The sequence below is a fragment of the Mustela putorius genome, unplaced genomic scaffold (genome assembly GCF_011764305.1).
Source record: "Mustela putorius furo isolate JIRA1106 unplaced genomic scaffold, ASM1176430v1.1 tig00003869_pilon_pilon_pilon, whole genome shotgun sequence".
NCBI lineage: Eukaryota > Metazoa > Chordata > Mammalia > Carnivora > Mustelidae > Mustela > Mustela putorius.
Genome location: NW_025422021.1, coordinates 11,803,122 through 11,823,862, shown reverse-complemented (window position 1 = coordinate 11,823,862; position 20,741 = coordinate 11,803,122). Strand labels below are relative to the sequence as shown.

Here is a 20,741-nt window from a genome sequence, read left to right as displayed (position 1 = left end):
AGTGACGGCGGACCGGCGAGCGTGCTGCCACGGGCCATTGGGCTGGGAAACAGGGACTGCGCCTGCGCGGGAAGTCGTGGCCCAGCGTGCCTGATGGGTTACCCTCATTGACAGTCACTGGAACGAGGTCGGAGGGCAGAGTCCGCGGGAGCGGCGCGGAGGAAAGGCTGCTGCTGGCACTTGGTCTGGGTCAGTGAGGATCTCTGGGGAACCGGCTCGGCGCTCCCATCCTCATCCAGCGCGCTTCTCACAGGGGATGACCCCCAGCAAGGTGCCTGCGCCTACGTTCAGTGCGGACCCTGCAGGTGTGTGGGAGAACGAGGCCTGGGCTCGGTGTGCGCGGTCCGCAGACCTCCGCGGGTGGAAGGTGGAGGGCAGAGGCCTCCCTTCCGTAGAGTCATGGACAGAAAATCTGTTTTTATTTTATTTTATTTTTTTTTAAGATTTTATTTATTCATTTGACAGAGAGAGATCACAAGTAGGCAGAGAGGCAGGCAGAGAGAGAGAGAGGAGGAAGCAGGCTCCTTGCTGAGCAGAGAGCCCAATGCGGGACTCGATCCCAGGACCCTGAGATCATGACCCGAGCCGAAGGCAGCGGCTTAACCCACTGAGCCACCCAGGCACCCCAGAAAATCTGTTTTTAAATACTTCGGTTTCTAAGCCATGAAACAGGTTAGATGAAGCATATATATATATATATATTTTTTTTTTTTTCTTTTCTTTTCTTCAAGAAAGAGAAGTGTTAAAACTTGGATATCGTCCCAGAACATTCCTGTTAGGACCTTTAAGACATTTTAATTTGCTCTGTAAATACAGTATAGTAAAATTGAATGTATCTGTGGGACTAGTCAGACCTCGAAGGACGCAAAAAACTGTTGAGAGTGGATGCAGGCTAGGTTTCAGAAGATCCTTTTCTGACACATCGAAGTACAAATGATTTCATTATAAGCTAGTCGGCTAGGACACCTACACATTAGGCATCAAGCTAGAGTCACTCAAAATGAAAGAAGGTAAGATTTTTAATCACTAAAGTTCTAACACGTAGTTGTACTGTTTTTCTTTAGATTTTCTATCAGATGTTCTACCGTAATAATGCTGGTAAGTATGAAAGGATTAATAAAATACTTGTTGACAGAAATTAGCTTTTGCACATATAGTATAGATGGTTTTGTTTGTTTTTTGAAAGCATGGTTGTATAAATGTCAAAAGCTGGGAAGGGTCAGAGATTTTTATCCCACTTGCAGGCTAACGACTTAGCCTGCCACAGTTCTGTAGAAGACACAGATTCCTAGGCAGAGATGGATTACCTACATAGAGCATTAGCAGTAGACGGACTATGAGCAGTTTTGCTCCACGTCCCACAGGGTGATGCAAAGAGGCCCAGAAGTCACCTGCAAGTGGAGTGTGTTGCCTTACAGGACAGGAACCCTGAGCTTAGGGGACCATATTTATTATACTGAACAATAAACATGCCTTTCAAGACTGTTCACTATACATACATTTTTGAGACGATAGGCGAGAGCATAGAGCAGTGAATGTCTTGCTTGTAAGGCATGTAGAGCCGGTAAAGACCCATGAAGAATTACCTCCTAACAAAAATTCTCTGGAATTTTAACTAAATAGGTTACAGAAAGTATTGAATCATAAAATTCAGTGTCAACAATTTGCCAGTTTAACATGATAGTCTAGTATCATTCAACTTCCAACACCTGGTTCACCGAACCCATGGATGTTTACAGCTAAGTCTATCTAGAGTTAGTTATCTCTCTGATTCCATCTCTGTGCTTTATTTTGTTGTGAAATTAAGGTAGTATTTGCATTTCTTTTCTTTTTTTTTTTAAGATTTTTTAAAAATTTATTTATTTGACAGGCAGAAATTACAAGTAGGCTGAGAGGCAGGCAGAGAGAAAGGAGGAAGCAGGCTCCCTGCTGAGCAGAGAGCCAGATGTGAGGCTCGATCCCAGGACCCTGGGATCATGACCTGAGCCGAAGGCAGAGGCTTTAACCCACTGAGCCACCCAGGCGCCCCAGTATTTGCATTTCGATCTGAAACAGAGTTTATTCTGGGGAAAAATTATTACAAAATCAGTGTAGAGGGACGCCTGGGTGGCTCAGTTGGTTAAGCAGCTGCCTTCGGCTCGGGTCATGATCCCAGCGTCCTGGGATCGAGTCCCGCATCGGGCTCCTTGCTCAGCGGGGAGCCTGCTTCTCCCTCTGCCTCTGCCTGCCATTCTGTCTGCCTGTGCTCGCTCTCTCCCCCTCTCTCTCTCTGATAAATAAATAAAATCTTTAAAAAAAAAAAAAAATCAGTGTAGAAAAAGAATGCACTGCAATTGAAGCACCCATGATCTTGTCACTGTAAACACAGACATCTTTTTAAAACCAAAATGCGATTATGCTGTACACACTATTTAGTGACTTAATTTGTACTAAACATCTTAGCTTTTATTGGCTACATAAATATTCATTATCTGGTTATCATATACATTATCTTATTTAACCAGTCCCCAATCCTTGGATGTCTATGTAGTTTCAAATTTTCAGTATTGTAAAAAACACTTAGGCTATTGTTAATGCAGGAAACATTGCATAGATACCAAATGTGTACTGCTCATTCTTTTGGAGAGAATAGTTAATAACTGCTTTTGGAATTTTAACAAATTGGATTAAAATAGATTCACATTCTTACCACTAATTTTTGTGCACATTCTTGAGTTTTGAAGACTTTTAAAAAAATATATAGCACTAATCTTTGAAAGTTTATGGACAACAGAATGTAGTACTTGTGTATTATTTAACAAGAAAAAGAAGAAAATGGAATCTGGAAATCTCAGCATCATCAGTCTAATGCTTGTGATTTTATCCCATGGATAAAAATGTAGATTAATATAACATTCCCTGTTTTGTAATTAAGACCTTTGTTTAATCAAGATTTTGTTTCTCCTATTGCCAACATGTGCCTCTCTGATGTGAGAGAAAACAACATAATTAGAAAACATAAATTTAAAAAAATACCTTAAATACTTTTATTAATTTTAGGAGTTAAGATGTCTCCGTTTCTTTGTTCCAAACCAGAAGACTTTGTTCTCTGCATATAGAGTAGGAGTAATGTTGGTTAGAAACTGGCTGGTGTTTAAAACTGAAGATTGTCATGACTGTTTAACTTAAACCCTATTCTGAAGTAAAAATAATTGCCTTGGAAATACTAAGTTGGGTAAGTATTTTTTAATAAAGGTCTATGTTGAGTGGTGACAAAAAAAAACTAACAGAAAATGATCTAAAATTAAATTTAAATTAAAATTAAGAAAAGTACATTTTTAGATAGAAATTTATAGTCCATTGCAGAACTATGTTAACTTCAGGCTTATGATATATCTTATTTTGAGGTTAATAGTTCAGGAATTTGGATAACTTGTGGCTCATTAAATCTAGGCTTGAGACAGTTTTCAACCAATGAATTACATTTGAAAAATTTTTTTAAATTATGTATAAAGTTCAGAATGCTTGAAAAGTGTGTTTAATTTAAAGTGTGCCTAGAGTGTAGTGCTAATGTGTATGCCTTATTCTATGACAGTGAATTCTGCACTTAAATCTCTAGGAATCATCCATAGACACCTGGATTAGATATTTAGAGATACAAGGATCCAGAGTATCAGAGTATTATATACTGTCTAAATTCACACAACAAGAGATACCCTTCTGCGTTAGTTATTCTCCAGATATTCTAAATTGAGAGACATAGAATACTTACTCTTATATGAGTCTGTAAACTCTATTCTCAGTTTTACCGAATATATATGGTTAAATGCCATGTTTTCCATTTTTAATTGATCTCTTCTTTTTCTTATTGGTGAGGTTCTTCACTTTTCTTTTTAGGATTTCTTGTTAAAACTTCAGAATGGTTATAAGTAAGTCACAGATGTGGTATTATGATTAGTGTGTACTTCGGGACTAATGAATGTTTTCATGTATTAAACATCTTTTTGTCAAAATGACCACCTAATATTTATTTTTAAACTGATTAATAAGTGGGGCACCTGGTTCCATCATTTGGAGGACCATGTGACTCTTCATCTTGGAGTTGTAAGTTTCAGCCCCATGTTGGATGTAGAGATTACAAAAAAATAAATAAACTAATTAATAATCTTTAAATATTCTATTTCTTAGCCACTAGAGTACTGTACTTTAAGCATGAATTTTGGAGTGAAGTGGACCTGAGTCCAAATTTTAGCTCTTCAAATTAACTAAAATTTAATCAACTTAACAAATATTTAATCTTCAGTTTATATATTTTTAAGATGAAGATAATAATTTCTACTTAATAGAGTTATGAAGTTAAGTAGGTGATGAGATTGTAAAGTTCTTAGCCTAGTGTATTGTGATATCTTTAAAAGTATTAGTTACTCTTTAAAAAAAGATTTTTTTGTTGTTTATATGCAGTTAATTGTAGCTCCTCATGGGTATTCTTTATAACTGTCTTTTTTTACATAATTTTTATCCATACTATCTGTTGGCCAGTTTAGTTTTTCCTTTTCTCAAGATTTAGAATTAATGACCTTCATTATCATTTAATGAAAACTAAGAATTAAGTAATCGTCATATCATAGCAATGAGATTTTTCACACATTCCCAGATTATTTGGTACTCCAGAGCTAAACTGTCTAAGGAAAATACAAATAAATGTGAAAATTGTTAACAAAAGTTACTTCTAGTTTAGAAGAATGGAATTAACTCCCAGCTTTAATTTGTTTAGGATTTCAAGTACAACATCAAGCAACCATTTAGTTATAACACTGGCATTAATGATTTTAAGCTAAATGCCTTTTTTAGGAAAGTTGTTCAAATTTTGCAAGATGTCATGGTGTTAAAATTCGGTCAGAATTTAGGATAGTATACAGAGGATTTATATTATATGTGAGTTATTATTTAATATTTGGATTATTATAAATATTTTAAACTAATTTATGATTGATAATTTAAAGACAATAAGAGTGATTAGCCTACTTTTCTCTGTCTTTTTTATAATTTTTCTAAATTAGGCTGTAAAAGAATTATTTCATTACTCCTCTCATTGGCTTACTCTGTAGTTTAATTCTGAGTGTCAAAGAATCATACCCTCCAGAACACAATAATACTGTGAATATCCTTTTAGATATTTTGTTTCCATTTACTTGAAGTACTCAAATATGAACTTTGCTTCTTAAGAAAAAAATGCTTAAGTGGTAGCCTTAAATGCTTAATCATTTGACTTTTTTTATATTAACCCTTTGTTTTAGCAGATTAACACTCAGTAATGTTTGTTAAATAAGTGTAATAGCTAGACATGTAAAACAGTATGTTTAGGAAACACTATTTCTTGTTTTTCAGGGTAACCCACATTTGCTTTTGGAACCATGAAAATTTTGCTCGTTTTTGACTTTGACAATACAATCATAGATGATAATAGTGACACCTGGATTGTACAGTGTGCTCCAGAGAAAAAGCTTCCTATTGAACTACAAGATTCTTATGAAAAAGGATTTTGGACAGAATTTATGGGCAGAGTCTTTAAGTATTTGGGAGATGAAGGTGTAAGAGAAGATGAAATGAAAAGAGCAGTGACATCAATGCCTTTCACTCTAGGGATGGTGGAGCTTTTGAACTTTATAAGAAAGAACAAGGATAAATTTGACTGCATCATTATTTCAGATTCAAATTCAGTCTTCATAGATTGGGTTTTAGAAGCTACCAGTTTTCATGATGTGTTTGATAAAGTGTTTACAAATCCAGCAGCTTTCAATAGCAATGGTCATCTCACTGTGGAAAGTTACCATGCCCATTCTTGCAACAGGTGCCCCAAAAATCTTTGCAAAAATGTAGTTTTGGTAGAATTTGTAGATAAACAGTTACAACAGGGAGTGAATTATACACGAATTGTTTATATAGGTGATGGTGGAAACGATGTCTGTCCAGTAACTTTTTTAAAGAAGAATGATGTTGCCATGCCACGGAAAGGATATACTTTACAGAAAACTCTTTCTAGAATGTCTCAAAATCTTGAACCTATGGAATCATCTGTTATAGTTTGGTCTTCAGGTGTCGAAATAATTTCTCATTTACAGTTTCTAATAAAGGAGTAATATGCCAACAGCTGCAATGTGTATTGGTTAAGGTTACTACAGCAGCATAAAACTAAAACCCAAATACGAGTGGCTTTAAAAAAAGAAAGTTTTTTTTCCCCTCACTTAACAGGGTTTCAGAGGTAAGTATCACAAGGCTGCTGTGGTGCTCTAGCAACCTCAGCATTTGGCTTCTCTCTTACATTCCAAGATTGCTGTTCAAACTCTTTCCCTCACATCAACACTAACCAGCAAAGCAGAGGGCAGTCGAGTGAGAAGGTTGCACCCTCACTTAATTTTCTTGGCCAAGACTTAGTCACGGTCCCCCCATCTGACTGCGAGGAAGGATGAAAATACAGCTTTTATTCCAGATGACCATATGCCTGGGAAAAATTGGGGGAAGAAAGGAGTACAGGATTAAGGTAGATGCAATTAGTGTCTGCCAAAGGTGGTTGATAGGTAGATAATATTTTAAAATTTATTCCCAGATAGAGTGGTCATATATTTTACTTTCTTAGATGCTTACTTCAAAAGCATGTCTCGTAGTTACAGATCTTAAGAATAAGCGTGTTACTTTATTCAAGTAACAATACAAGGTTCCCAAATGTATATAATGTCCTACTCCCAAGTCAATATTTTATTTATTTGAGAGAGAGAGCATGAACAGGGGGAGGGTCAGAGAGAAAATCCACAAACAGATTCTGTTGAGTGTGGAGCCTGACACGGGTTATCCCAGGACCTTGAGATCATGCCCTGAGCCAAAACCAAGAGTCAGCTGCTCAACCAACTGAGCCAGCCAGGTGTCCCCCAAATCAGCTTTTAAGATACAGATGCAATATCTATTGCACAAGTTTATATAAATTTCAGATTTTCTTTTTTTTTAATGAAATAAATTAATGTTCTTCAAATGTTTTAAATTTATATCAGCACCACAGGCTATAATTCCAGTATGCTGGTTTCATCAGTATGTTATTTCTATTTAGAAACGAAGTCTTTTATTTTTTTAAGGACACTTCATGGAGCCCAACATGGGGCTTGAACTCCCAACCCTGATATTGAGACCTGAGCTGAGATCAAGAATCAAATTCTTAACCGACAGAGCCACACACATGCCCCATTTTTTATTGTGGTTTTTCTTTCTTTTTATTCTTTAAGTTTAGTTGATACCGTGTTACAGCATGTTGTTTGTACAGGTGTACAGCATGGTGTTTGGACAAGTTTATATTTTACATGTTTATGCATCATGCTATGTTCACCTCAGGTGTGACTCCCTCATCTGTCACTGTGGAAGGCTGTAACAATACCGGTGATTATATGCCCTATACTGTATCTCTCATCCTGTGACTCACTCATTCCATGACGGGGAGCCTATATCTCCTACTCTTCTTCCTCACTTTTCCCTTCCCTCCACTCTGCACATGTCTGGCAACCGTGGGTTTATTCTCTATATTTATGGGTCTGTTTCTGCTTGTTTTATTTTCCAAACTACACATATAAGTGAAATCGTATGGTATATCTCTTTCCCTGACTTATTTCACTTAGCATAATGTCCTCTAGGCCCATCCATGTTGTTGCAAATGGCAAACTCCCATCCTTTTTGTGGCTGAGTAATATTCCTCTGTGTGTGTGTGTGTGTGTGTGTGTGTGTGTGTACACATCACATCTTTACTATGCTAGACACAGATTTCTTCCATGCTGGGCTATTATACATAATGCTGCAATAAACATAGGGTTGCTTGTATCTTTTTAAAGATTTTATTTATTTGACAGAGATCACAAGTAAGCAGAGAGGCAGACAGAGAGGAAGGGAGAAGCAGGCGCCACTCTGAGCGGAGAGTCAGATGTGGGGCTCGATCCCAGGACCCTGGGATCATGACCTGAGCTGAAGGCAGAGACTATAACCCACTGAGCCACCCAGGTGCCCCAGGGTTGCATATATCTTATTGAATTCATGTTTTTGTTTTCTTTCAGTAAATACCCCTAGTGGAATTACTGGATCATATAGTATTTACACTTTTTTAAAGATTTTTTTAAAAAAAGATATTATTTATTTATTTGACAGAGACACACAGAGAGAGGGAATACAAGCAGGGGGAGCAGGAGCGGGAGAAGCAGGCTTCCCACCCAGCAGGGAGCCTGATGTGGGCCTCGATCCTAGGACCCTGGGATTATGACCTGAGCCAAAGGCAGTTGCTTAATGACTGAGGTGCCCCATTAAAAAAAGATAAATAAATAAACCTCCAGGGCACCTGGGTGGCTCAGTTAAAGCCTCTGCCTTTGGCTCAGGTCATGATCCCAGGGTCCTGGGATCAAGCCCCACATGGGGCTTTCTGCTCCACGGAGAGCCTGCTTCCTCCTCTCTCTCTCTGCCTTCCTCTCTGTCTACTTGTGATTTCTGTCTGTCAAATGAATAAATAAAAATCTTTAAAAAAAAACAAACAAACCCTCCATACTGTTTTCCATGGTGGCTGCATCAACTTACATTCCCACTGGCAGTGCCTGAAGTTTCCTTTTTTCCCACATCCTTGTCAACACTTACCATTTCTTGTCTGTGTGTTACTAGCCATTCTGATAGGTGTAAGGTATTATCTCACTGTAGTTTTGATTTGCATTTCCCTGATGATGAGTGATGTTCAGCAGCTTTTCATGTGTCTCTTAGCCATCTATAGGTCTTCTTTGGAGAAATGGCTCTCTGCTCATATTTTTTGCCCATTTTTAAAATTGGATCATTTCTTTGGTGTTGAATTGTGTAAGTTCTTTATACTTTTGGATATTAACCCCTTATTGGATATATCATTTACAAATATCTTCTCCCATTCAGTAGTTTGCTTTTTTGTTCTATTGATATTTCCTTTTGCTGTGCAAAAGCTTTTTATTTTGGTGTGAACTAGTAGTTTATTTTTGTTTTTGTTTCCTTTGCCTAAAGGAAATATATCTGGAAAAATGTTGCTGAGGCCAATGTCAAAGAGATTACTGCCTATATTTTCTTCTAGGAGTTTTATGGTTTCAAGTCTCACATTTAGATCTTTAGTCACTTTGAATTTATGCTTGTGTATGGTGTAAGAAAGAGTCTGGTTTTATTCTTTTGCATGTAGTTGTCAAGTGTTCCCAGCACCATTATTATTATTATTATTACTTTTAAATATGAGGCATTTCTTTCTTTTTTTTAAATATATATTTGTTTTGTTTTATTTTGTTTCCTAAGAGAAAGAGAGAGTAGGGAGGGGCAGAGGGATAGAGAGAACGCCAAGCAGCCTTCATACCTGGTGCGGAGTTGAATGCGGGGCTAGATCTTACAATCCTGGATCATGACTTGAGCCAAAATCAAGAATCGGACACTTAACTGACTGAGACTCCCAGGCACCCCTTCCTGCACCATTTATGAAAGAGACAGTCTTTTCCTCATTGTATATTTTTGCCTCTTTTATTGTAGATAAATTGGGCACATAATCTAGGTTTATTTCTGGACTCTATTCTGTTCCACTGATGTGTGTGTCTATTTTTGTACCAGTACCATACTGTTTTGATTATTACAGCTTTGTAATATATACTGAAATCTGGGATTGTGATACTTCAGCTTTGTTCTTCTTTCTCAAGATTAGCGATGCATATTTGAGCGATACAATATATAATAGTAGGAATATTCAACATTTAAAAAAAATTTTTTTTAAAGATTTTATTTATTTATCAGAGAGAGAGAGGGGGAGAGAGAGAGCACAGGCAGACAGAATGGCAGGCAGAGGCAGAGGGAGAAGCAGGCTCCCCGCTGAGCAAGGAGTCCGATGTGGGACCCGATCCCAGGACGCTGGGATCATGACCTGAGCCGAAGGCAGCTGCCTAACCAACTGAGCCACCCAGGCGTCCCGGAATATTCAACATTTAAGAGACTGTTTCACATGAGGGTATTAGCAAAACACCAACTACCTTGAAAGTTTTATAATTCTATGCTAACTTCTAGATTCTCATGTTTTAGGCATAAATTTCCATTATGTAACAATAGAATTTTCTTATCATTATGAGAAGCTCCAAAAGTAGATTTTCAACATAATTTAATGGGAAAAATTTGTACCATCTGTTTTTTCTAGGCTAAAAATGTAATTCTTCATTTGAATCTTTGTTTTGCTGTAAATTTATAAACTAGATTATGTTGAAACACATTTACTTTTAGGTAACTGAGTAAGGAAATGAGATTACCTAGGATATTTAGACCTCCCAGGTGCTTGGCAGAAGCAAATCTAATTCCCTCAAGAGGAAATTAATATCCAAGTGTGGTGGACAGACTTTAAGGTGGCCCCCCATGATCCTTCTATCCTGGTATTGTGTGTGTGTGTATGTGTGTGTGTGTGTGAGACTTACGATTTGCTTCTAATCAATGGAATACCACAAAGATGATGGGATGTATGTGATAATGTGACATGATTACATTATATCAGATTATAATTATCTTGTTAATGAATTCTCTCCCTTTATTTTATTTTATTCTTTCAGATTTATTTATTAGGGAGCGTACGTGCATGTGAACAGGAGGGAGGAGCACAGAGAATCCCAGACAGACTCCCTGCTGAGCATGCAGCCCGAGGTGAGGCTCAATCTCACAACCCTGAGATCCTGACCTGAGCCAAAACCAAGGGTCCAAGGCTTAACCAACTGAGCCACGCAAGCACCCCTATTATTGTTATTGTTATTGTTATTGTTATTATTATTTTCTGTCTCTCGATTTCAAAGAAGCAAGCTGCTCTGTTCTGAACAGGACTTTAGAGGGCCACAGGGCAAGCAATTGAGGGTGGCCTCTAGCCAACAGCAAAGAGTAGGTCCCTGGTGCAGTAGCCCTTAGGGAACTGCATGCTACAACTATGTGAGCTTGGAAGTGGATCCCTTCCTAGTGGGACCTCGGCTGAGATCATAGCTCAGCCTGACACCTTGGTTTGGATTTGTGAGACCCTGAAACAGAAGATTCAGTGGAGGTGTGTTTGGACTCATGATCCGCGGAACCTATGAGATAAGAAATGTCTCTTGTTTTATGATGCTAAATTTGTGGTAATACTGGTAAGCAGCAGTAGAAAAATTAATGCAGTAGGTCTCAAAATAAATTCTATAAATAGTTTTGCAAATACCTTTTGGAGCATACGATAAAAAGTAGCCACACCAAAAGACATGAATGAATACCAGAAGAAGCAGAAGCTCCATTTAAACAGATATTAGCATTTTCAGACACAAATGAAACTTAGGAGAATTTTGGCAAAAAAAACTGAAAATTACATAAACAATATGGAAATACTAGAACTGAAAAGTACCATGACCGAAATTAGAATCTTGGTGGATGGATTTGATGGCAGAACAGGCCCAGCTGAAGAGTTAGAGTATGAGCACAAGTTGGAAGGAAACAACCAGAATGATGTGGAGAGAGACAAAATAGTGAAAATACAGAAGAAAAGAAACATGGAAGTTATGTAAGATCTAACATGGAAACATAGGAAAGGAGGAAAAAAATTAAACATGCAGTGTTTTAAAAGATAATAACAGAGAACTTTACAACATTGATGTACAACAGCAAAATAAATTCAAGAGTCTTTATAAACCCCAAACAGGATTAAAAAAAAAAAAAAAACACATAGAATCACATCACTGTTAAACCACTGATAACCAAAAAAAAAAAAAAAAAAAAAAACACTGATAACCAAAGATGGAAAAAGCAGTCAGAAGAAAAAACGACATTGAAAAGAAAAACAATTAATTTAATAACTGGCATTCTTTCTTTCTTAAATGTTGATACAATTCAACAATGAAGCCATCCAGGCCTAGAGTTTTCTTTGTTGGCAGAATTTTAGCTACTAATTCAATTTCCTCAATAGATATAGGACAGTTCATGTTGTATAATTTTTCTTGAGTAAACTTTGGTCGTATGTTGGGTCTATTTATCTATTGCTGCATAGCAAATTACCTCGGAATTTAACAGCTTAAAGCTAAGCGGTATCTCACAGTTTCTGTAGATGAGGAATTCAGGAGCACTCTCCTGGGTTGTTCAGGATCTTTAACGGGTCAAGATGTCAGCTAGGGGGGTGCCCGTGTGGCTCAGTCGTTAATCGTCTTCCTTCCACTTGGGTCATGATCCCACAGTCCTGGGATCAAGATCACATTGGGCTCCCTGCTCAGCAGGAAGCCTGCTTCTCCCTCTCCCACTGTCCCTGCTTGTGTTCCCTTTCTCGCTGTCCCTCTCTTTTGGATAAATAAATAAAATCTTAAAAAAAAAAAAATGTCAGCTAGGCTTATAGCCATGAAAGTTCCATTAAGGCTGGAGGCTTTGCTTGCAAGGTGGCTTCCTCACATGGCTTCTGGCAGAAGGCTGCAATTCCTCACGGCTTATCAGGAAGTCTCAATTCATTGCTAGTTTTTGGCAAGAGGCTTCAATTTCCAACCACTTGGGCCTTTCCAAAGAACTGCTTGAGTGTCCCAAAAGACTTGGTTTCCTGCTAAGTGAGTGATCTAATAGATAGGGCAGAGAGGAAACCACAATGCCTTTTGTGACCTAGTCTCAGGTGCCAAACACCATAAGTTCTGCCATATTCTATTTATTGAAACAGAACACTAAATTAAGCCCACACTCAAATGGACGGGAACTAGACTCCACTATTGAAGAGGGAGTTAAAGAATGTTGAATATACTTTAAAAAGAAGTCTCTCAAGGACTTCACCTCATGTAACTTGCGAAATTCAGGGACACACAGCTTTTTGTAATATTCCTTTATTAATCTTTTAATTTTACAATGAACACATGTGTACCTATTATTTAAATTTTACCATTAACATTTAACTCTGCTTGTTTTTTCACATATCTATACATCCTTCTATCTAGCCATCTTTTTTTCCTTTTGCCTTTTTTTTTTTTAGAAACTTTATTTGAGACAGAGATACACAGAGAGCATGAATGGGGGGAGGGGCCAAGGGAGAGAGAGAAGCAGACTCCCTGGTGGGCAGAGCCTGATGTGGGTGGGGCTCCATCCTAGGACCCCGAGATAGTGACCTGAGCAGAAACCAATTTCAGATGCTTAACCGACTAAGCCACCCAGGCACCCCTGATATGCCCACGTATTGATTTGCTTTTATAGCATTTCACTTTTTTAGCTCCTGGTTTATACTAGCCCTGAAAGAGAGTTAGAAAAGACTTTTTTTTTTTTTTTTTTAACAGTCTCATAAGTTCCTTCAAGGGATAACTGATATGTCAGTAGGACAACTGCAGGCAGGGACCAAATGGGGTAGAGTAGCTCTGTTAATAGTGTGAGTGGGACTAGAATTTATAGCCTTTTCCCCACCCCTATAATCAGATATGCTCTTTTACAGAAGATGAGAGGAGTCCTCTACTGATGTAATAACCGAACAACACATCTTCAGATGAGACTAACTGTAAGAAATGTATAAACTGTAATTGATTAAATTCCTTGACTAATACATTACCATATTGTGTACTCTATTTGATTTCTTTCTTAGGTGGACAATGTGAGAGTTCTGTTGTACACAGATTTTTTTGATGTTCTCTATAAGGGCTCATGGAATAGTCTAGGCCAAAAACTATATCTATCCTTGTTTATGTCATACAAACTAATGTCTGTATGATTGTTCAAATAGAAACAAAATATTAACATAGATGTTCCTTAACACAGAAATTCTTAGAAAGTCCCATTGTTTATGGAAAACATGACTGAGTAAAAAAAAATTAGTTTGTCATGTATTTAAATAATAAAATGTCATTTGTGTATCTAAACAACTAGTACATATTTATTTATAATTAAACCAAATATTGTTTACCTCCTAAGATTTTTATAGTCATTGCAAAATGGAAATCTTCCTCATTCACATTTTTTTAAAAGATTTATTTGTTTTGGAGAGAGAGCATGAGCTTAGGCAGTGGGGCAGGGGAGAGACAGAGAGAGAGAGAGCCCAGACTCGAATGAGCACAGAGCCCATTGCGGGGGTCTATCTCATGATACTGAGATCATCACCTGAGCCAAAATCAAGAGTCTGATGCTTAACTGACTGAGCCACTTAGGTGCTCCTCATTCACATTTTTCCTGCCATTTAGTCATTTCCTGGATTAAGTTACATACAAAAATCACAACTCTTTTCACAAGTTGGTCCAAAAGGTATTTTATCATCGTCAGTTCAGTATGAAATAACATTCTTTCATGGATCTATTAACAACTTAGCCCTTCTCACACTTAAATCTAGAAAATCCTTTTGTGCAATTTTGGAGGCTAAAAATCATTCAACAAATATGTTTTTGCCACCCACTGTGTGCAAACAAAACAAAAACCTCTGGAAGTATAGAACTATCTCTTCCAAGGAAAGACACCCTTCTAAGAAGTTATAATTTGAAGGGGTGGTACACTTACTTTCATAATTCACAATACCAAAGTATGCTTCATGGGGTGCCTGGGTGGCTCAGTGGGTTAAAGCCTCTGCCTTCGGCTCAGGTTGTGATCTCAGGATCCTGGGATTGAGCCCTGCATCGGGCTCTCTGCTCAGCAGGGAGCCTGCTTCCTCCTCTCTCTCTCTCTGCCTCTCTGCCTACTTTGATCTCTGTCTCTCAAATAAATAAATAAAATCTTTAAAAAAACAAAAAACAAAGTATGCTTCATGAGGCATCTTAGTAATTAGCATAAGCTAAAAGTACTTAGTCCAAGGAAGGACTGATTGACCATATAGTGCAGTGTTTTGCTCTCCATCATTTGATTTTTTTTAAAAAAGATTTTATTTATTTATTTGACAGAGAGAGATCACAAGTAGGCAGAGAGGCAGGCAGAGAGAGAGAGGAGGAAGCAGGTTCCTCACTGAGCAGAGAGCCCGATGCGGGACTCGATCCCAGGACCCTGAGATCACAACCTGAGCTGAGGGCTGCAGCTTAACCCACTGAGCCACCCAGGTGCCCAATTGATTAACTGTGATATAAGAGAAGCTTTATGAAAGCGGTCAACTGTGATGCACACCTTAAAAAATGGAAAGTAGGGTCACTTGGCTGGCTGCATCAGTAGAACATACGGCTCTGGATCTCGGGGTCATGTGTTCAAACCCCATGCTGGGCATGGAGATTACTTTTTAAAAAATGGAAAGGATTTGGAGAGATGGAAAGGATAGAGCTTCCCAGATGAAGGGAATAATCTGAAATAAGATGGAGTGAGCACAGCATACTCATGAGGCTGTGATGAGGTTATGAAGTCAAGGGTTTAAACTGGGGTGTAATGGAATCAGTTTTGTAAGTGGGATTTGGCCAATTTATGGACAGGTTTGAAAGCTAACCAGTGGAGTTTGAATTTTTTCTGCAAAGCTCTCAGGAGTAAGCTAATGGAAGTGATGTGCAGGAAGTGGTGTTTGGGGACATTGAAAGGTTATGTACAACTTGGGAGGAAAGGGAAGAGATAACACAGGAAAGTCTTACTGTAAGTGAGAAGTGACAAAGACCCCATAAGAGAATTAAAACGAAGGGATAGGGGCACCTGGGTAGCTCAGTCATTAAACGTCTGTCTTCGGCTCAGGTTATGACCCAGGGTCCTGGGATGGAGCCCTATCAGGCTGCCTGCTCAGTAGGAAGCCTACTTCTCCCTCTCCCACTCCCCTTGCTTGTGCTCCCCCTCTCACTGTCTCTCTCTCTTTCTGTCAAATAAATGAATAAAATCTTTTTTAAAAAATGAAGAGATAAACCAGATGGTTTAAATTTGAAAATTTTAAAAAGTCAAACCTTTTAGACCATATGCTAATCTATCCTACTGTGGATTAAGTCACTTACGTCATTTCCTAGAGAACTATGGACCTTGAGCATGTTTTTTAACAAAATTCCAGAAGTCTTCCTGTTAATACATTCATGTTTCCATTTATATAACAAATATTTATTGAGCACCTGTTAAATGCAGACATTGTTCTAAAAATATAGAATTGAATTAGCGATAGCAACTATGAACAGACAAAAATCAGTGCTTTCATGGAGCTTACATTCTAGTGGGAGAAATGATACAATAATCTGATAAATAAGCAAATATATATGATTTTCTAGATGGTAATAAGAACTATGGGTTAAAATAAAGCCAGTAAGAGAGATAGGAAATAGCTGGCAGGGCAGGGAGACAATTTTAAATGGGTTCGTAGGAGAAGGCCTCACTGAGAAGTTGATCCTTGAGTAAAAACCTGACAGGGAGCCCTGAGTGGGTCACAAAGCAGTAGCTGCAAAAAGCAGTTGTAGGAAAAGGAAGAGCCGTTAATGAGGACAGAAGCAGTGCTGTTCCTAGTGAGAGCAGAAAGCACAGCTGGTGTGGGGGTCCAGGAAGCCATTATAAGTAATTTGTCTTTTCCTTAATGAGACACAGAGTCATTAAAGAGCTCTAATCGCTGATTTACTTTAAAGTATCTGTTTGTCTTGGTTTATTTGAGCCAATACTCTTACTTTTTTAAATTTTCTGTTCATAAGAATTGGGTTTCTGCCGCTTGTAATTGAAAAAGTTTCTAGTTTATTATACTCTGTCTTCCATTAATTTTATCTGGAATTTAACTTTAACGGTGGCACCAAAAACATATTTTCAATAAACCGCTATCTTTTAAGTGACTCTCCCCCGCAAAGCAGACTAGTTCCTGTTTTGAGGCTTTCTTAAGTTTTTTGAACAAGTGCTCCCAAACAACTGAAAAATTACATACTCACTTCCACATCTTCAGACTGATATTGAAGACTTTTCAACATAGGTTTCAACATTTGCTAAGACTGTGATTTCTTTTTTCTTAAAGATTTTATTGATTTATTTTTGGAAAGCTACAGAGAGAGAGAGAGAATGAGTAAGGGGAAGGGCAAAGGGAGAGAATCTCAAGCAGACTCCACACTGAGCATGGAGACTGACCTGGGGCTCCATCCCATGACCCCACAATCATGACCTGAACCAAAATCAAGATTTGGACACTCAACTGACTGAGCCACCCAGGCGCACCCCCCCACCACGCCCCAGGTTGTGATTTCTAATATATTATATTAGAAAGTAGGACTTTGTTTTAAAGATTTTTTTTAAAAGATTGTATTTATTTATTTGACAGACAGAGATCACAGGTAGGCAGAGAGGCAGGCAGAGAGAGAGGGGGAAACGGGCTCTCTGCTCAGCAGGGGAACTTGATCCCAGCATCCTGGGATCATGGCCTGAGCCAAAGGCAGAGGCTTTAACCCACTGAGCCACCCAGGCGCCACTAAAAATTTTATTTTTAAGTAATCTCTACACTGAACATGGGGCTCGAATCCACAACCCCGAGATCAAGTTATGCCCTCCACTGACTGAGCAACTGTGGCAATCCAGGGATGACTTTTTAAATAGGAGTTTAAATAACTTTTAAGTCTATTTAATAAAACCTGTCTATAGTAACTTGAAACCTGCCATCATTCATTTAAAAATACATAAACAGGGGGTACCTGGCTGTCTTGGTCAGTGGAGTATGCAAGTCTTTATCTTGGGGTTGTGGATTTGAGTCCCATGTTGTGTATAGAAATTACTTAATATCATAAAAAAAAAAAAAAAGACCTAAATGGGGGTGCCTGGGTGGCTCAGTGGGTTAAGCCTCTGCCTTCAGCTCAGGTTATGATCTCAGGGTCCTGGGATCGAGCCCGGCATTGGGCTCTCTGCTCAGCTTCTCCACCCTCTCTCTCTACCTGCCTCTCTGCCTTACTTGTAATCTCTGTCTGTCAAATAAATAAATAAAAATCTTAAAAAATAAATAAATTGTTTTTAAAAAAAACCTAAATAAATTGTTCTTTAACAGTGTGAATTTTTTTCCTTTTTTATTGAAAAAAATATGCATAGTAATTGTATATTGGCATACAATGTTACATTTGTTTCCGGCATACAACATAGTGATTGTTGATTGTTTATACAATCTTATACATTATGCTATGCTCACCACAAATGTAGCTACCATCTGTCACCTGGCAACCTATTACAATACCATCAACTACATTTCCTATGCTGTGCCTTTTATTCAACAGTGGAAAATTTTTAAGCTCCTTCTTTTTTCTTCTTGAGCCTATATTTCTGTTCCACTTCTCCCGGAAAATGTTGTCTTACTGAAAATACAGGCAGTCCTCATTTTACACAGTAGTGCAGGAGCATAAAAATGACCATACAAGATCACTGTGCAAAAAGTAATGTTAATAATTAGTGGGAAACATTTTAATTGTCTTGTGACCTTTACACTTTTTTGCAGGAACATTAAAAACTGCCTTACTATTAGTTACAAATTAGTTACCAAAAAAATAAGAAAAAGGAAAAACATAGCAAGATCAGTACTTACTTAGTACACTGCAGTTAGAAACACTGAGGATGAAAGTATTTCTTTGTAAAAAATTTTTACTGAGTAGTTTGAACAGTTCTTGCCTTCATTTTGTCATACTGCTTAACAATACAGAGAGACCAGAATCTATGCCCTAGTGAATTGTCATACTTTTTTCTAAGTTTGGATCCGCTTCCAACATTTTATCCTTTGCATTTTCAATGTTGTGAAGAATCTTCACGAGTTCTTTTAATATGAAGTTTTTTGCTAACATCACTTCTTCTGGGACATCTTCATTCTTTTTTGTCAACAGCTTGTTTCCTCACTGAAGTCACTAAGTTGGCCTGCAGCAATTTCCACTGACTGCATGACCCGACTTTCTCGAGTGGTGGCACTGTCAACATTCCCACGGTCAGTTGTTTCTTCTAGAATTTCATTATATTCGATTCAAATTTCACTTGTGGCATGATCCCTCAATTCTTTGCTGTGCTTTCATTTTGTTGGCCAATGTCCTCTTTCAATGATCTATTTTTGTAAAATATTACATACATTTTTCACAGGCAGACAAGGAGATAAGACAACTACAAACTTTGCTATCCACATGTGAACTGAATCAGACATGCAGTGACCAATCACCAATGATTTTGAGAGAAGAAACATGTTTTGTCACTGACCATGACGTTCATCTTTATTTATGTGGTGACTCATGGATTGAAGAGCTAGGGGTGAAATTTGTATTTTGTACAATTACAGTTAATATACCATAGTAATTGAAATTCGAACCCAGTTTAGGGGATTGGTGTTAACTAAACCACAGTAACTGAAATTCGTGCATGTTGGAACCATTCAAAGAAAGGATTGTCTGTATACGTTTATACATTTTGTTAATCACCTCCTTAAATTTGTCTGCTACAAAAATGTACATAAATTAAAATTTAAACTATTTGATGTCTTTGATTCTTAAGTAGTAAAAAGAATTCTGGGCTAATTAACATTAAAATTACTATAATTGATCAAACAACATAAATATGTCTAAATTAAAAGTAAAAATTTTATTTCATCTGATGGGTGATTTTCTTTTCACTTAAGCCATACGTTTTTGGCTAAGTATTGCTTACTGTTGGAATGAGACAGAGTTTAGGTCAATGATATTCCTGTTTTTCATTTCTGTCGATAAAATCCATGAAAAAGTGTGTTCACATAGACAAATTGATGGGAATGAGAGGAATTTTACTATAGCAGTACCACTCATTTTGTGGATTCTTTCCAAGTTATTTGTCAAAAATGCTCTTTTACTTTTGCTAAAAACAAGGAATTTTAAAACTTCTTACTTACAAAAGTATTTGTTACCCAGTCATTAGACTGTTAACATTCTTATTTTCTAAAAAGCGTACCAAACAAGCTTTGCCAGATGTTATCAGCTCCAAAGTGGCTATAATATGTCTGTGCTAGTTGTGAACTATACAACTCCTAAGGACAGTGTTCATATTGTACTCTACTTGAGGGGAACGAGCTGGAATTGGGCAGTGCACAACTTACACAGCTGTATGTGGTGGCCTTATAAATATCCTTACTATTTTATACTTAGCAGCAACTTATTTAATCCAGTATGTAAATGAAATATACAAAAGTTCCTATATATATCCGTCATTTACACACATTGGTAATGACATCACAATCAACATATCAAACAGTTGATGACATAGCAATACTTAGTGGAAAGATGTACTAATACAGTTAAAACAATAAATAAAATAGTTATTTTTAGAAACTAAGAGTCTTTTGAAAAGCGAAGCGTGATGTCAAAAGGCATCTAACTCCATGCCAAACTCAATATCAGCCAAGAGTCATTTATAGCTCATCTCCACGGTGGCTCTTTATTTCCTCAAGACTTGAATTCACAGATGGCACATTTGTTTTCTTGAACAGTGTCATTACTTTATTTAACTTATGAATGCTAATTATATGTTTCCGAGTGCATCAAATCTATTAGCATTTGCAGTGATCTCTTTGACAAAGCATGTGGTAAAGAGGAACTGCTCTGGCAGCCCCCTACAGGCCCTGCTCTTCCCTTGGCAAGTTGAGGCAGTCTAATATATATTCATAGACACATTTTTTTTTTTGCCTTTTAAAAAGTTGAGATATAATTGATGTGTAACATATACACTTTTAAGTAATATTCACAACCAGGGAACAACATCAGGCAATGGAAGCAAAAGGTTTTATTTCTTTTTTTTTTTTTAAGATTTTATTTATTTATTTGAGAGAAAAAGAGAGGGCACAAACAGTGGGGGGGCAGGTGGAGGGAGAAGCAGACTCCCCACCGAGCAGGGCACCCAATGCTAGGACCCTGAGACCA

The 20,741-nt window shown here is 37.6% G+C and overlaps 1 protein-coding gene across 10 annotated transcripts; it reads left to right on the top strand.

Annotated features, from left to right (window-relative positions):
- Window positions 1–42: 42 nt before the first annotated feature.
- PHOSPHO2 (phosphatase, orphan 2) lies at window positions 43–19,330 on the top strand. Of its 10 annotated transcripts, none has more exons than XR_006602486.1 (6): window positions 43–305; window positions 1,065–1,098; window positions 10,587–10,677; window positions 13,420–13,498; window positions 18,696–18,793; window positions 18,943–19,330. XR_006602486.1 is itself a non-coding variant. In XM_045066696.1 (4 exons), the coding sequence occupies exon 4, from the start codon at window positions 5,394–5,396 to the stop codon at window positions 6,117–6,119; it is 726 nt and encodes a 241-aa protein (XP_044922631.1). In that variant the 5' UTR covers window positions 53–305; window positions 1,065–1,098; window positions 3,076–3,214; window positions 5,368–5,393; the 3' UTR covers window positions 6,120–6,129. The 10 variants fall into 10 exon arrangements, 5 of the variants coding, with proteins under 5 accessions (XP_044922633.1, XP_044922631.1, XP_004744091.1 ...); XR_001178106.2 differs by having other exon boundaries at window positions 44–305; window positions 13,436–13,498; XR_006602488.1 differs by lacking the exon at window positions 1,065–1,098 and having other exon boundaries at window positions 13,436–13,498.
- Window positions 19,331–20,741: the final 1,411 nt, after the last annotated feature.

Bases quoted from the DNA above. Each gene is read 5' to 3' on its own strand.
- PHOSPHO2 (XM_045066698.1), top strand. From the start codon at position 5,394: ATGAAAATTTTGCTCGTTTTTGACTTTGACAATACAATCATAGATGAT.